The sequence below is a fragment of the Pongo pygmaeus genome, chromosome 8, assembly GCF_028885625.2.
Source record: "Pongo pygmaeus isolate AG05252 chromosome 8, NHGRI_mPonPyg2-v2.0_pri, whole genome shotgun sequence".
NCBI lineage: Eukaryota > Metazoa > Chordata > Mammalia > Primates > Hominidae > Pongo > Pongo pygmaeus.
Genome location: NC_072381.2, coordinates 62,481,615 through 62,496,632, shown reverse-complemented (window position 1 = coordinate 62,496,632; position 15,018 = coordinate 62,481,615). Strand labels below are relative to the sequence as shown.

Below are 15,018 nucleotides of genomic sequence, written 5' to 3'. Positions count from 1 at the left end.
TTGCTTTGTGTTTTCACTAAAACTTAATTTGTTGTTGCACTTGTTGGAGGGCATGTCCCATAGGGGAAGTTTCCACTACTGTGCTCTAAACTTTGGGCTGCTTGTACCATCTTACTTGTCCCCTCATTAATAATGAATTAAATAAAATCTTTAGTATATGCTAATTTCATATCTCTGCGAGAGTTACGATTTTACCTTTTTTTTGAAAAGTACCTTTTCACATTGCTATCACTCCCTTACCAGAGCAGTGAGTTTCTGGGTCTCCCTCTTAGGGGCAGACACTGTTCCATGTAATTAGAATTAATTTCTTGTTCGTAGGTAGACAGAGAAAAGCTTCCACACTCCCAGGAGACAGGGATTCAGATCCTGTGCCATGGCTGAGAGTGATGCCCAGGAAGACACTTCTCTCCGAGTCTTAGTCTGCCCGCCTGTGAAACAGGCTCATAACAAACCCCTGACCCCAGGCTCGGTCGCCTTGAGCCCAAGACCTCACCCAATCCCCTCCTCGCCCCGCCTTCCCTCCCGGGCCCCCAGGAGGTGTGGGAACTCGGGGGGCGGCCCCTTCCTCGGGAGGCGCCCAGGTGGCACGTCAGTGCCTCAGCTCCCGGGGTCTCTGGGCTCCACGCTGCCCACGGGGTGCCGAGGGGCCTCTGGAGGGGGCGGGTTCTCTCGAGCCAGAAAGTCCGGAGCCGCCCAGGAATTTTGGCTCGAACTGAGTGCATTTCCTCTCGGGCCGGCCGGGTGCGATCCGGGAAGGGCGGCTGCGGGCAGACGCGGCGCTGCGCTCGGTCGGGCCGGCACCATGCGGCCCCTGCTCTGCGCGCTGACCGGACTGGCCCTGCTCCGCGCCGCGGGCTCTTTGGCCGGTGAGTGGGGCGCAGGGCGCGGCAGGGGACCTGGAGTCGGGGAGACCCGCAGATGGCGAGGAAGGAATGAGCAAGAGAGAGACGGAGAGAGAGCTGGACACAGCAGCGAGATGGAGAGAAAGGCAGACGCAGGGAGGGAGGGATGGAGAGAAAGATTGAGAGGAAACAGACTCAGAAAAAGGCAGAGAAGTAGAGCAACGGAGAGATAAAGGAGATAGGAAAGAATACACAGTGAAAAGGCAAAAGGAGAGGCTGAGACAGAAAGAGGCTTCCCCTGAACAGATATGAACTAAGATACAAAGAAAAAGGAGTTTGAGAGACAAAAGAGAAGGAAAGAGAAAGAGTGATTAAAATGGCAAGAGGTGGAGGGAGAGAGGATATTGAAGAAAAGAGAAAGATTTGAGAGAGACGAAAAAGGAGAGAGAGGGAAGCTCGATGCCCGGAGTAGAGCTGGCAAGAGAGAAGGAGCCAGGATCTGGAGTGGGAGGTCACAGCTGCTGGGTGGGGCAGCCCCGGAGGCCAGCTCCATCTCAGAGGGCCTGTGGAGGCTCAGGCCTGGCTTTATAGGACATTGCATAAGAAGCCACACTCCAAAGGGTGAGTGACCCAGGCTAGCCCAGCACAGCCTTAAGGAACCAGGCAGGCGGGCCCAGGAGAAAGGCCACTGATTCACCTGCCAGGTGGCCTCAGGTGGATCCGCAATCGGTGAAGAAGTCAGCCTCCCGGTTTCCAGGGAGCTTCGCTGGGGAACTGAGCTGTGTTGGGTGGAGATGGGGGACTGGGTGGAAGTGCAGAGCTGTGCGGAAGGGACAGGCTGTCTGGGTACTCCATTAGCTGGGTTCCTTGCCTTTCACTGTCCCCTTTCTTCCCCTCACCTACCCCTCAGGCGGGCGGATCACGAGGTCAGGAGATCAAGACCAGCCTGGATAACACGGTGAAACCCTGTCTCTATTAAAAATACAAAAAATTAGCCAGGCGTGGTGGCACACGCCTGTAGTCCCAGCTACTCGGGAGGCTGAGGCAGGAGAATCACTTGAACCTGGGAGGTGGAGGTTGCAGTGAGCCGAGATCAAGCCACCGCAATCCAGCCTGGGTGACAGAGCAAGACTCAGTCTCCAAAAAAAAAAAAGAAGAAGAAGAAAAGGAGGAAAGTATTCATGTATTAGTGTAATTTCACACTGATTTCATACATTTTTGTGCATAATCTTTCAGATTTTAGATGATATATCTTCACTTTTGATTATGAAAACTTTTGGATACAAAAAAAATACAAAATAATCGTATGTGAAAGAATCATATAATATACTTATCAACCCTGCTTCAACAAGTATCAGTTCATGGGCAGTTTTATCTCATCTATAGTCTCCACCCTCTCTCCCCTCCCTGGATTATTTTAAATGAAATCCAGGCATTGTATATTTTCTTTTTTTTTTTTTTTCTTTTGAGACAGGATTTCATTGTGTCACCCATGCTAGAATGCAGTGGCACAATCTCAGCTCATTGCAACCTCCGTCTCCTGGGTTCAACTGATTCTCCTGCCTCAGCCTCCTGAGTAGCTGGGACTACAGGCACGCACCACCACACCTGACTAATTTTGATATTTTTAGTAGAGATAGGGTTTCACCATGTTGGCCAGGCTGGTCTCGAACTCCTGGGCTCAAGTGATCCACCTGCCTTGGCCTCCCAAAGTGCTGGGATTACAGGTGTGAGCCACAACACCTGGACTAGCATCATGTATTTTCATCTATAAATATTTTTTTGTGTACCTCTAAGAGATAAGCACTTTAAATAAACATAACTGCAATGCTATGATCATACTCCCAAAACCGTGTGTGATTGAATGAATATATTCAATCACTGTTCAAATGTCCTTGATTGATTGTGTCATATCTTTTTGCAATTCATTTGTTTGATCCAAATAAGGTTACATACACTGCATTTGGTCAATATGTCTGTTAGATCTCTTTAAATATGTAAGTCTTCTCTCCCCTTTTTTTATTTAATTTTTTGTTGTTGTTGAAGAAACTAAGTTTGTCCTGTAAAGTTTTCCACATTTAGATTTTGCTAATTGCATCCCTTTTATGTCATTTAAATACCTCCACCCCTTATATTTTCTATAAATTGAGAGCTATCTCTAGCATGTCTGACTTCCAACCTTGGTTTGTTTGTTTGTTTGTTTATTTATTTATTTATTTATTTGAGATGGAGTCTCGCTCTGTCGCCCAGGCTGGAGTGCAGTGGTGCAATCATGGCTCACTGCAAGCTCCGCCTCCCAGGTTCACGCCATTCTCCTGCCTCAACCTCCCAAGTGGCTGGGACTACGGACGCCTGCAACCATGCCCGGCTAAATTTTTTTTGTATTTTTCATAGAGATGGGGTTTCACCGTGTTAGCCAGGATGGTCTCGATCTCCTGACCTCGTGATCCGCCCGCCTTGGCCTCCCAAAGTGCTGGGATTACAGGTGTGAGCCACTGCGCCCGGCCTTCTTTTTTTTTTTTTTTTTTGAGACAGAGTCTTGTTTTGTCATCCAGGCTGGAGTGCAGTGGTGCGATCTCGGCTCATCACAACCTCTGCCTCCCGGGTTCAAGCAATTCTCGTGCCTCAGCCTCCCAAGTAGCTAGGATTACAGGTGTGCACCACCACGCCCAGCTAATTTTTGCATTTTTTAGTAGAGACGGGGGCTGCGGGGGGGTTTCACCATGTTGGCTAGGCTGGTCTGAAACTCCTGACATCAAGCGATTGGCCTGCCTCGGCCTCCCAAAGTGCTGGGATTACAGGCATGAGCCACCGCGCTGGGCCCGAGTCTTGGTTTCTTTTAGCAGCAATCAGAGAAACCTTTATCCCTGATGGCTTTTTAGACCATTAGCCACCACGCCCAGCCCATATTTTGGAGTTTTTTATAAAATCACTTGAAGAATAGTTTTCTGCTGCTTTCAAAAATAATCAAAACCCGTGGATGGTTTTGAGTGAATCATACATTTTAATACAAATATTGGATGTGGTAAATTTATTATTCTATTATATTAAATGTGGTCAAATATAATTGACCCCCAAGTGGCCAGGGTTGCTTTTCAAAGCAGAGTGTGACTTTGACAATTCAGAAGATACAGCAGCACCTTTCAGAGACGCCACTGAGAAAACATTTCTCATCACTCAGCATGCAGAAATCATCTGTGTTGTGGCCCTTTCTTACCGTTTGGGTCCAGATACAAAAGGTCTCCCCATAAGGCCTGTAAGTAGAAGCAGCAGTACTTCCACCTCAGAGGATGGGACCCAGGGGCCAAGTCTCTTTAACTGGGGCAGCCAGCCCAGCCCAGCCCTCCCCTGGGGCCTCCGGGCTCCACAGCAGTGTGTTCTCACCAGCACAGGATGCCCCGCCCATGGCCACCATCCAGGGTGCACATCAGGCCCCTAGCAGGAGCCGGGCCAGAGAAAACAACGCAACATCCAAGGAGGTCCATTTCCCAACTGGCAGGGCTGGGAGAGTGGGAGGAAAGGAAGGAAGGGAGCCCTGCGGAGCCACAGCCTTGGCTGCTCAGGGTTAATCATCATAATCCTTCAGCCTTTTCCACTCCCCTTGTCTGAGCCACTGACAGCCCTGTGGTACATGTGCGTGTCTACATTTTTTATTTGTTTATTTATTTACAAGACACAGTCTTTCACTGTCACCCTGGCTGCAGTGCAGGGGTGCAATCGTAGCTGACTGTAGTCTCAAACTCCTGGGCTCAAGCGATTCTCCCACCTCAGCTTTCCAAATACCTGAGACTACAAGTATATGCCATCAATTCTGCCTAATTTTTTTTTTTAATTTATTTTTGTAGAGAGAGAGTCTCACTATGTTGCCCAGAGTGACCTCAAACTTCTGGCTTCAAGCGATCCTCCTGCCTGAGCCTCCTAAAGCTCTGGGATTACAGGTGTGAACCACTGAGCCCAGCTCTTCTAGCTAATTCTTGAGGCCTCTCTGCAGCCTCCAAAAGACAGAAGAATTAAGGATGCGCTACACGGGGGAGTCAGGGCCTCAGGCCTACCCTACCCCATTTTATGGAAGAGGCAGCAGAGGCTCAGGGAGCAGAAGAAACTTTCTCACAATCCCACAATCATTAGTGGCTGAACCAGGCTGAGAACAGTGGTCTCCAGCATGTTTTCTACCATGATGCGTTCAAGTCAGCGCTGTGGTGAGGACGCTGGCAATACAATGTCAGGCCCTGCTCCAAGCTTGCTCTCTCAGATGCACTCCGTGGAGGCCCCGATGAGCTCATGGACGGTTGCTCCAGGGTGCACAGAGCACAGTTTTGTCCAGATGTGAAGGATTAGTGCTGAGCCATCTTGGGAGCGACCTCAGCCCAGCCTTTTCCCTGGAGGGGTTTTGGAGCCAAGTTAGACCTCATCACAGACACGTAGAGAACAGGGTGGTTTAGGCCAGTGGAGAGGAGCAGGCTCTGGTTGTTCTGACTTCCAAAGCAGCCAGACTCCCATCTGGCTGGAGGGTCACCCTGCATCCCCCTGGCCTGAGCCTGGGGGAAGTGTGTAAGGGGAGAGTGGCTAGGGTCTGGGAGAGGGCAGGTGAGCCTCAGGGAAAAGGCTTGGCCAAAGGCCTCTGGACAGAGCCAGCAGGGGCGTGTGTGTATCCACAGACTCATGACAACAGGCCCTCCCCTAGGACAGCCACTCTGTGGGTGAGAACAGAGGCCCCCTCAGAGCTTTTCCTCTCCAAGCTGAGCAGCCCAGTTTCAGCTGAGAAAATTGAGTTAAAATTTGGAGTCCCAGACTGGGTGCGGTGGTTCACGCCTATAATCCCAGCACTTTGGGAGGCCGAGACAGGCAGATCACTTAAGCCCAGGGGTTTGAGCTTAGCCTGGGCAACATAGTGAAATCCCATCTCTACAAAAAATACAAAACGTACCCAGGCATGGTAGTGTGTGCCTGTAGTCCCAGCTACTCTGGAGGCTGAGGTGGGAGAATTGCTTGAACCCGGGAAGAAGAGGTTGCAGTGAGCCATGATCGTGCCACCGCACTTCAGCCTGGGTGACAGAGTGAGACCCTGTCTAAAAAAAAAAAAAAAAAGAGGAGTCCTTTCCCATAGCCTCCTCTAGACCTGCTCCTGCCTCTCAAGGGCCTTCTCAGGATGTGGGGCCAGGATGGAGCATAGCCCCCAGGGGCCTCTCTCTCTCTGAATATTTTACATGGATGCCTGCAGTCCACGATGGCTGCTGCTTTCTGCTGACAACCTCGTCAGACAGCCAGCTTTTGTTATGGAACATTTCAAACCGTGCACACAACAGTAGACAGAATCGCTGAATGCACCCCCATGTGCTCATCACCCAGCTTCAACAATCAGCAACTCTCAGCCCATCCTGTTTGCTCTAAACATCCACGCATGCCTCTCCACCATCCCCACCGAAGCCTGGATTATTTACTTTGGAAGTAAATCCAAGACAGCACAGCCTTTCATCTGTAAATATTGCAGTATAGGTCTTTAAAAGACTTGCCTTAAAAAAATAACCAAAGGGCCATTATAATGTCCTCCTCCCTCCCCAGATTCAGCAATAACACCATTATCTTTTGAAGAGTCTTTTCTAAGTTCAGTGGAGGGAAATAATGAAAAGGATAATTTGGAAAACAGATTGTTCTCCACAAAAGATGCTCAGAGTGGAAGACATTTTGTCTCTGGTCTTGTTCTCATCCCTGAGTGGAAAAGCTGAGAGCTAGATAGAGTTGGAATCAGAACATCACAGGGCAAGGGAGCCCCACCTTGCTGAGATGAGGCCAGGAGGTCAGGGTGCCTGAGGTCCAGGCATTTGCAGATGGTGTGACCTTGGGGAAATCACTCAGCCTCTCAGAGTTACACATCCATCATCAGCTCTGTCCTACCTCAAGACCTGCCCCACTTCTAGACAACTGCAGATGGCCCCTTGGCCAACCCATCCAATACCAAAGCCTTACAGCTACAAGCATTGCACGTAGAGAGATCAAGTTCCATAACTCCCCCTATTGAGCTTTGGATGCCCACATCCATGGCCACAGCCTTAATATTGTCACTATCTGAAGCTGCTCTACCTCTAAAAGCTAAAATTGCAATATTCTTCTTCTTTTTTTTTTTTTTTTTTTGAGAAGGAGTCTAGCTCTGTCGCCCAGGCTGGAGTGCAGTGGTGCGATCTCCACTCACTGCAAGCTCCGCCTCCCAGGTTCACACCATTCTTCTGCCTCAGCCTCCTGAGTAGCTGGGACTACAGGTGCCTGCCACCACGCCCGGCTAATTTTTTTGTACTTTTAGTAGAGACGGGGTTTCACCGTGTTAGTCAGGATGGTCTCGATCTCCTGACCTCATGATCTGCCCGCCTCGGCCTCCCAAAGTGCTGGGATTACAGGCGTGAGCCACCGTGCCTGGCTAAAATTGCAATATTCTTTACTTCTTGTTCCTCCTGTGATTCCTAAGACCTCCAGTCTCTTCAGCCCCCATTTCTCCCAATTTATTGACCCTCTTCTTGGCCTCATTTCCTTCCTTATCCCAGCTGGATTCCAGGCCTCCTCTCCTAAACCTCTGGCCAAATTTCAGTTCCTTGGCCCCTTGCCTCCACCACATCCATCCTGCAGCCTCCTAGGTTTCAGCTCCATCCAGCCATCCGTCTTTGCTGCTCTGCGCCCAGACTGTGGAGCACTGCTGGGGGTGGACTCGTGCTTCCAGGGTTCCTTGTTGATGCCGGCTTAATCTGCATGGTCCTCCTACACTGCATGCCTCATTCTGCACATCCCCTTTTGAAGCCCTCTCTTTATTCAAGTCCCTTACCTAGTGGTGCACTGATGGACTGGCTCTCAAAAAAAAAAAGTGGGGAGGGGGGGTTGTTGATTTCCGTAGTGTAAATGTTCTCATCATGGCCACCATTTTTTTTTAACTTAAAAAATTTTTTCTTTTTAGAGATGGGGGTCTCACTATGTTGATCAGGCTGGTCTCGAACTCCTGGCCTCAAGCGACCCTCCCACTTGGCCTCCCAAAGCGCTAGGATTACAGGCACGAGCTACCATTTCCAGACACCATGGTCACTATTTTAATGTCTGTGTTTAGCAACCTACTCGTAGAATTCTTGTAATTTTAACATCTAGCTCTCCTCCCTACGTGATTCTCCATCTTACTGCACAGAGTAAATAGAGGCCATCAGGTGGGAGCTCACTCCACTTTTTGGCCCTCTAGTTAGATGGTTTGCCTTTGCCCATTTTTGCTGCATTCCCTCTGTCTTCCTTCGAGATGTGGTCCCACCCCCTCTGGATCCAGGGCCTCCCATCAGTTCAGGAAGTACATCCTTGGGTTCTCCTGTCTTCCTCCTGTTCCTCAGGCTGTAAGCATGATTGTGTTTTCCAATGCTTTAAAAAAAAGTGACAACCATAAATACCTCTCTAGACCTTGTGACACCAATCTCCCTTCCTTCACAGCCAAGCTTCGTGAAATTTTCCAGAATCCAAATTTCCACCCCCAACCTCACCTTCCCTTCTCATCTCATGGTAATCCAAACTCTGCTTTTCCACCACTCCTAAAAGTGCTGGGGTGAAATTTAGCAGGGCCTTTCTGTGGTCTCTTTCCAGTCCTTATCTTGCTAGACCTCTCCGCTGCTTTCGGCCCTGCTGACCCTTTTCATCCTCTGTAGAATCTGTGAAGCTCTTGGCTTCTCTTGACTTCTGGGGGCAGCACCCTCCTTCCTGAATGTCAGCGTTCTCCAAGATTCCAGCCAACCCTGATGCCCCACAGGCATCTCAGGGTTACCAACTCTGAAACCCAAGCTTGGCATCAGGACTCTCAGACTTCTGCTGTGAGCGTTGATGGTGCCTGGAAGAGCTAACTCAAGGAGAACAATGGTGAATCAAGAGTTGAGCGGGGTTTCACCATGTTAGCCAGGATGGTCTCGATCTCCTGACCTCGTGCGCCCACCTCAGCCTCCCAAAGTGCTGGGATTACAGGCATGAGCCACCGTGCCTGGCTAAAATTGCAATATTCTTTACCTCTTGTTCCTCCTGTGATTCCTAAGACCTCCAGTCTCTTCAGCCCCCATTTCTCCCAATTTATTGGCCCTCTTCTTGGCCTCATGAGTCCTCTGCTTATGAGTAGTGACTTTGGACACATCCTTTCACCCTTCTGTGCATCAGTTTTCCTACGTGTAGATTGGGCATAACAACGGGATGTTGGAGAGGTTAAGTTAGCACCCTACATGGTGCATGGTAAGCACTCATCACATGCCAGCTGTTACTAACGGGTTCCCAGTGTCAATGCTGCTACTGAAATATCTCCTTTCATTTTCTTCCTCACTATTCCTACAGCTCCTGCCTCTGCTCATCACTTCTCCTTCACCCCTCTTACCCTGATTGCTGCAGTAACCTCCTGCCTTCAAAGGCATCTCCCTCCAATCTATTCCCTATATTTTAAAAATTCATGTTTGACTCTGTGACTTTTCTGTTAAAATAACCCCCCTTGGCCTGGCTTGGTGGCTTACACCTGTAATCTCAGCATTTTGGAAGGCTGAGGCGGGCAGATCACCTGAGATCAGGAGTTTGAGACCAGCCTGACCAACATGGTGAAACCCTGTCTCTACTAAAAATACAAAAATTAGCAGGGCGTGGTGGCAGGTGCTTGTAATCCCAGCTACTCAGGAGGCTGAGGTAGGAGAATCACTTGAACCCAGGAGGCGGAGGTTGGAGTGAGCCGAGATCGCACCATTGCACTCCAGCCTGGGCGACAGAGCGAGACTCCATCTCAAAACAAACAAACAAACAAACACACAAAAACAACAAACAAGCATCAGAACTGGTTTATTAAAGCCCCTGGGTTAAAGCTCTGCCCCCTTGGCTTCATTTCCAGGACTTCCCTCTCCAGTCTCTCTCTCCCGCCCACCCTGTATCTCCAGCCACTGCAGGCTCCCTGCAGGGTTTGCACAGTGAGCCCTGCTCTTTCAGACCTCTCCATCATTGCAGGTGCCATTCTCCCTGGCTGAGGCCCATCCTCCCTTCCTCCCTGGGCTTCACCTCCTTGAGGAAGTTCATTTGGGTCTGTAGGTGACTGTGGCTGTAGAGACTGGTGGGATTGAGATGGCTGACACTCGCACACTGACCCCCACCTGGGCCTTCCTCTGCTTGCTCCTGAGTTTGCTTTGAGGACTGACCTCATTTGAGCCCAGTGTTTACAGGAGTCTCTGGCATTATGGAAAACTAAGGGTCCCACAGTGACAAGACTTGTTTTCCCACAGCTGCAGAACCCTTCAGCCCTCCGCGAGGAGACTCAGCTCAGAGCACAGCGTGTGACAGACACATGGCTGTGCAACGCCGTCTAGATGTCATGGAGGAGGTAACAGGGTGGTTTGGAAGGACATGCGAGTTCAGGACCACCTTCTAGGATGGTGTTTTTATGGGCAGATGCGAGTTTGCTTTGGAATGTGAGGACATCCGGGCCGATCCTGCCCTGTGGCCACCTGGTCCAACATCACCCTCCCATCTAGGCTGCCAGGCTGCCCAGCCCCCAGTGGACCCTGCCTCCCCTAAGGCCTTGCTTACCCCCACCCGGATATTTCAACATCATTACTGGATGGGAAGGTGGAAATTCAGTCACTGTTTTGTTATATAGCCATGATTCCTAACTTGTGTGGGGAAAAGTTTACATCTTTATTGTCACAAGCCTTTAACTGAAATTGAGCATTCTCATTCATCAGAAATACAAACAGCAAGCCATGTTATTCACAGCACTATAACTTTGTCATCAATAGAAATCCAGATAATTTCATCTTCTAGTTATGAATATCTCAACATATAATTTTTATCCTTCCTTATGTCAAAATTTCAGTTGTTATTAGGCCTGATGTTAAATCATGTGATTTAGTGAGTTAATAAATACATTTTATTTTTTTTGAGGCAGGGTCTCTCTCTGTCTACCCAGCTGGAGTGCCATGGTGCAGTCTCGGCTCACTGCAACTTCCACCTCCCAGGCTCAAGCAATCCTCCCACCTCAGTCTCCCAAGTAGCTGAGACTACAGACACACGTGCCACCATGCCTGGCTAATTTCTGTATTTTTTTGTAGAGGTGAGGTTTTGCTATGTTGCCCAGGCTGGTCTCGAACTCCTGAGCTCAAGCCATCTGCCCACCTCGGCCTCCCAAGGTGCTGGGATTACAGGCATGAACCACTGTGCCTGGCCAATACATATATTACATCAAAAAATTAAAATTTTTTTTGACAGAGTCTTGCTCTGTCACCCAGGCTGGAGCACATGGTACAATCTTGGCTCACTGCAACCTCTGCCTCCCAGGTTCCAGTGATTCTCGTGCCTCAACCTCCTGAGTAGCTGGGACTATAGGCATGCACCACCATGCCCAGCTAATTTTTTTGTACTTACCATGCCCGGCTAATTTTTTGTACTTTTGGTAGAGATGGGGTTTCACCATGTTGGCCAGGCTAGTCTCAAACTCCTGACCTCAAGTGATCTCACTTCAACCTCCCAAAGTGCTGGGATTACAGGCGTGAGCCACCATGCTGGGCCAAAAAGTTTAATTTTAAATACTTGAATTTTTTTTTTTTTTTTTTTTTTTTTGAGGCAGAGTCTCACTCTGTCACCCAGGCTGGAGTGCAATGGTGTGAGCTCACTGCAACCTCCACCTCCCAGTTCAAGTGATTCTCTTGCCTCAGCCTCCTGAGTAGCTGAGACTACAGACGCGCACCACCATGCCCGGCTTCTTTTTGTATTTTTAGTAGAGACAGGGTTTCGCCACATTGGGTAGGCTGATCTTGAACTCCTGACCTCCGGTGATCTGCCCCTCTTTGGCCTCCCAAAGTGCTGGGATTACTGGTGTGAGCCACCACGCCCGGCCTAATACTTGAATAATATTTTAATGCAATTGGTGCCCTTAGTAATTCTATATGTTTTATTTTTTGCATTTAAGGCATTATTCTGAAAAGAGGTCTGTAGGCTTCACCACACTGCCAATGGGGTCCATGGCATACACAGGGAAAAACCATTAAGAACTCAGCAAATTTCAGAATCCCAAACCTGTCATTTGGCAGAGACACCACCAGGGGGCGGAACAACAAAAGGAATGTGAGCTCCAGGCTGCAAAGTCCAAAAGGGAGAAGGTATTCTACAGGCGCTTCATCCAAATCTGTGACTAAGTGCCAAAAAAGAAGGAGCCATAGAGAGCGAGCCCCCTAGGATATTGTCATCTGGGGAAACTGAGGCAGGTAGGGGCAGAGCCTGAGTGAGGAAAACCCAGGTCACTCAGCGCCCAGTCCTTTCCCACTGCACCGCACTGGACCGCCAGCTGCTCTCTTAGGACCTGGCTGATGATGCAGAACGTGGAACCACTTCTGTCCTCGACTTTACCCCACTTCCCACTCTAGATGGTAGAGAAGACCGTGGATCACCTGGGGACAGAGGTGAAAGGCCTGCTGGGCCTGCTGGAGGAGCTGGCCTGGAACCTGCCCCCGGGACCCTTCAGCCCCGCTCCCGACCTTCTCGGAGAAGGTGAGCAGTGCAGGTGGCAGAGGACAGCCTCTGGGCTGCTGTCATCTGGGGCTGGGCAGGCGAGACAGGGACGGCTGCTCCACCGCACAGGTGTAGCCTGGCTGGCAGGGAGGGCCCCAGCGCTCCCTGGGGATGGAAGGGGGATGGCATCATCCCTGCTCCCCGCCCCACCTGCCACACCCGGTCGCTGCCGCCCAGTATCAAATGAGGTTCTGGAAGAGCCGGCCCTAGATGCCATCTCAGCACAACCCCTGCGCGGAGAAACTGCCTCCTTCATTGGCCTTCTCACGACTGGAGCTCCTCAGCTCCTTTAATTTCCTCTTGAGCAGCCACTCCTCTTCCACCCCAAAACCCTCGCAGGGAAGATGGGCATCCCCACTGATCAGGCAGGGATGGGGTTGCACTCTGCTCTCTCCTTGATCCTTGTGTCCGGCACGCAGTAGTTCCTGGGGGCCGGGGAACGAAGGGAAGGAACTGCTGGGTACCACGAGGGCAGGTACTCTGCGGCACCCCAGCTTGCTCACTGGGGGCCTCTGCTTTCTTTCAGATGGCTTCTGAGCCCCGGAGCTGGAGCCCAGCAGCTGGAGGTGGTGCACCTGCCAGGCAGCGCCCACAGAACCAGCCCTGTCCTCTCACCTTCCTTCCTTAGCTTCATGTGAAATAAAAGCTATTCTTCTGGTCTCCTCTGTGTCTGCTGACAGAGTAACCCGTTTAACTACACCCTCCTCTCACTCCACTTCCATGCCTGGAGGAGGCCTGCAACCCCCCTCCAGGTTCAGACCTGGGGACACCCCCACTCCTGTCATTTATAGGGGCAGATGGAGCAGGGGTTGATTCACACAGATGGGGGCCCTTTGAGTGGCCTTGCTTCTCAAAATGTGCTTCTCAATAGGTGAGAAGCAAGGGGATCAGGGTCTCAGGACCCACCCAGACTGTTTAATCCAAATCTGCATTGCAATGAGACCCCCAGGGAATTTATGTATCCATTAAAATGGTTTTTGTTTTTAAAAAAATTTCCTATGAAGTGAAATTCAATGTAAAATTCATCATTTTAACCATTTTAAATTGTACAAGGCTGGGGGCGGTGGCTTACACCTATAATCCTAGCCCTTTGGGAGGCCAAGTTAGGAGGATCACTTGAGCCCAGAAGTTTGAGACCAGCCTGGGCAACATGGTGAAACCCCACCCCTACAAAAAAATACAAAAATTAGCCGGGCATAGTGGTACGTGCCTGTAGTCCCAGCTACTCAGGAGGCTGGGGTGGGAGGATCACCTGAGCCCTGGAAGTCAAGGCTGCGGTGAGCCATGATCATGCCACTGCACTCCAGCCTGGGTGACAGAGTGAGACCTTGTCTCAAAAAAAAAAAAAGAAAAAAAAAGAAAGAAAAAGAAAAAAAAATTGTACAAATGCAGTGGCTTCCAGTACATTCAGAAATTGTGCAGTCATCACCACCAGTTCCAGAACATTGTTCTCCCTCTAGAAAGAAACTGTATATTAAGCAGTCACATCCCATTCCCGCTCCCCCCACCCCACTGGAAACCACTGATCTCTGTCTTCATGAACTTGCCTATTCTGGACACTTTAAATACAGTAGTCCTGCTTTATCTGTGGTTTCACCTTCCATGGTTTCAGTTACCTGCAGTCAACCACAGTCCTAAAATATTAAACTCCAGAAATAAACAATATATGAGTTTTCAATTGCACATCATTCTAAGTGGCGTGATGAAATCTCTCGCCATCCCACTTCATCCCGCCCCGGATGTGAATGCTCCCTTTGTCCAGCATGGTCCACGCTGTCTATACTTCCTGCCTGTTAGTCACTTAGCAGCCTTCTCAGTTACCAGATCAACGGCCAGAGTATCACAGTGCTTGTGTTCCAGCAACACTTCTTTCTCTTAATCAAGACCCAAAGTGCAAGAGCAGTGCTGCTGGCATATGGTTGTTGTTTTTCATACAACTCTCCCTTCACAGAAGCTGGCATATTGTTCTAATTGTTCTATTTTATTCTTAGCTATTGTTGCTAATCTCTTATGGTGCCTAATTTATAAATTAAACTTCATAGGTATGCATGCATAGGAAAAAACATAGTATAATAGGATTAGATGCTATTGTGGTTTCAGGCATCTGCTAGGGGTATTGAAATTTATCCCCTGAAGATAAAGGGGTAGTACTGTAAGTAGAATCATACAATACGTAGTCTAGCTGTATCTGGCTTCTTTCTCTGAGCATAATGTTTTCAAGAGCCATCTGTATTGTAGCATGTATCAGTACTTAATTCCTTCTCATGGATGAATAATGTTTCATTGTATGAATATACCACATTTTATTCTTTATTTTTTTAGACAGAGTCTCGCTGTCACCCATGCTGTAGTGGCATGATCTCAGCTCACTGCAACCTGTGCCTCCTGGGTTCAAGCAATTCTCCTGCCTCAGTCTCCTGGGTAGCTGGAATCATGGGTGCACACCACCACGCCCAGCTAATTTTTGTATTTTTAGTAGAGACAGGGTTTCACCATGTTGGTCAGGCTGGTCTTGAACTCCTGACTTCTTGATCCACCCGCCTCAGCCTCCCAAAGTGCTGGGATTACAGGCGTGAGCCACCACACCCGGCCCACATTTTATTCATTTATTCGTCAATTGAGGGACATTTGGGTTGTTTGC

At 49.4% G+C, this 15,018-nt stretch overlaps 1 protein-coding gene across 3 annotated transcripts; it reads left to right on the top strand.

Annotated features, from left to right (window-relative positions):
• The first annotated feature begins 538 nt into the window (after nt 1-538).
• PLAC9 (placenta associated 9) lies at nt 539-13,037 on the top strand. Of its 3 annotated transcripts, XM_054435876.2 has the most exons (4): nt 539-866; nt 10,097-10,194; nt 12,233-12,356; nt 12,904-13,037. In XM_054435876.2, the coding sequence occupies exons 1-4, from the start codon at nt 803-805 to the stop codon at nt 12,912-12,914; spliced, it is 297 nt and encodes a 98-aa protein (XP_054291851.1). In that variant the 5' UTR covers nt 539-802; the 3' UTR covers nt 12,915-13,037. The 3 variants fall into 3 exon arrangements, with proteins under 3 accessions (XP_054291851.1, XP_054291850.1, XP_054291852.1); XM_054435875.2 differs by lacking the exon at nt 10,097-10,194 and having other exon boundaries at nt 548-866; XM_054435877.2 differs by lacking the exon at nt 12,233-12,356 and having other exon boundaries at nt 563-866.
• The last annotated feature ends 1,981 nt before the right edge of the window (nt 13,038-15,018 follow it).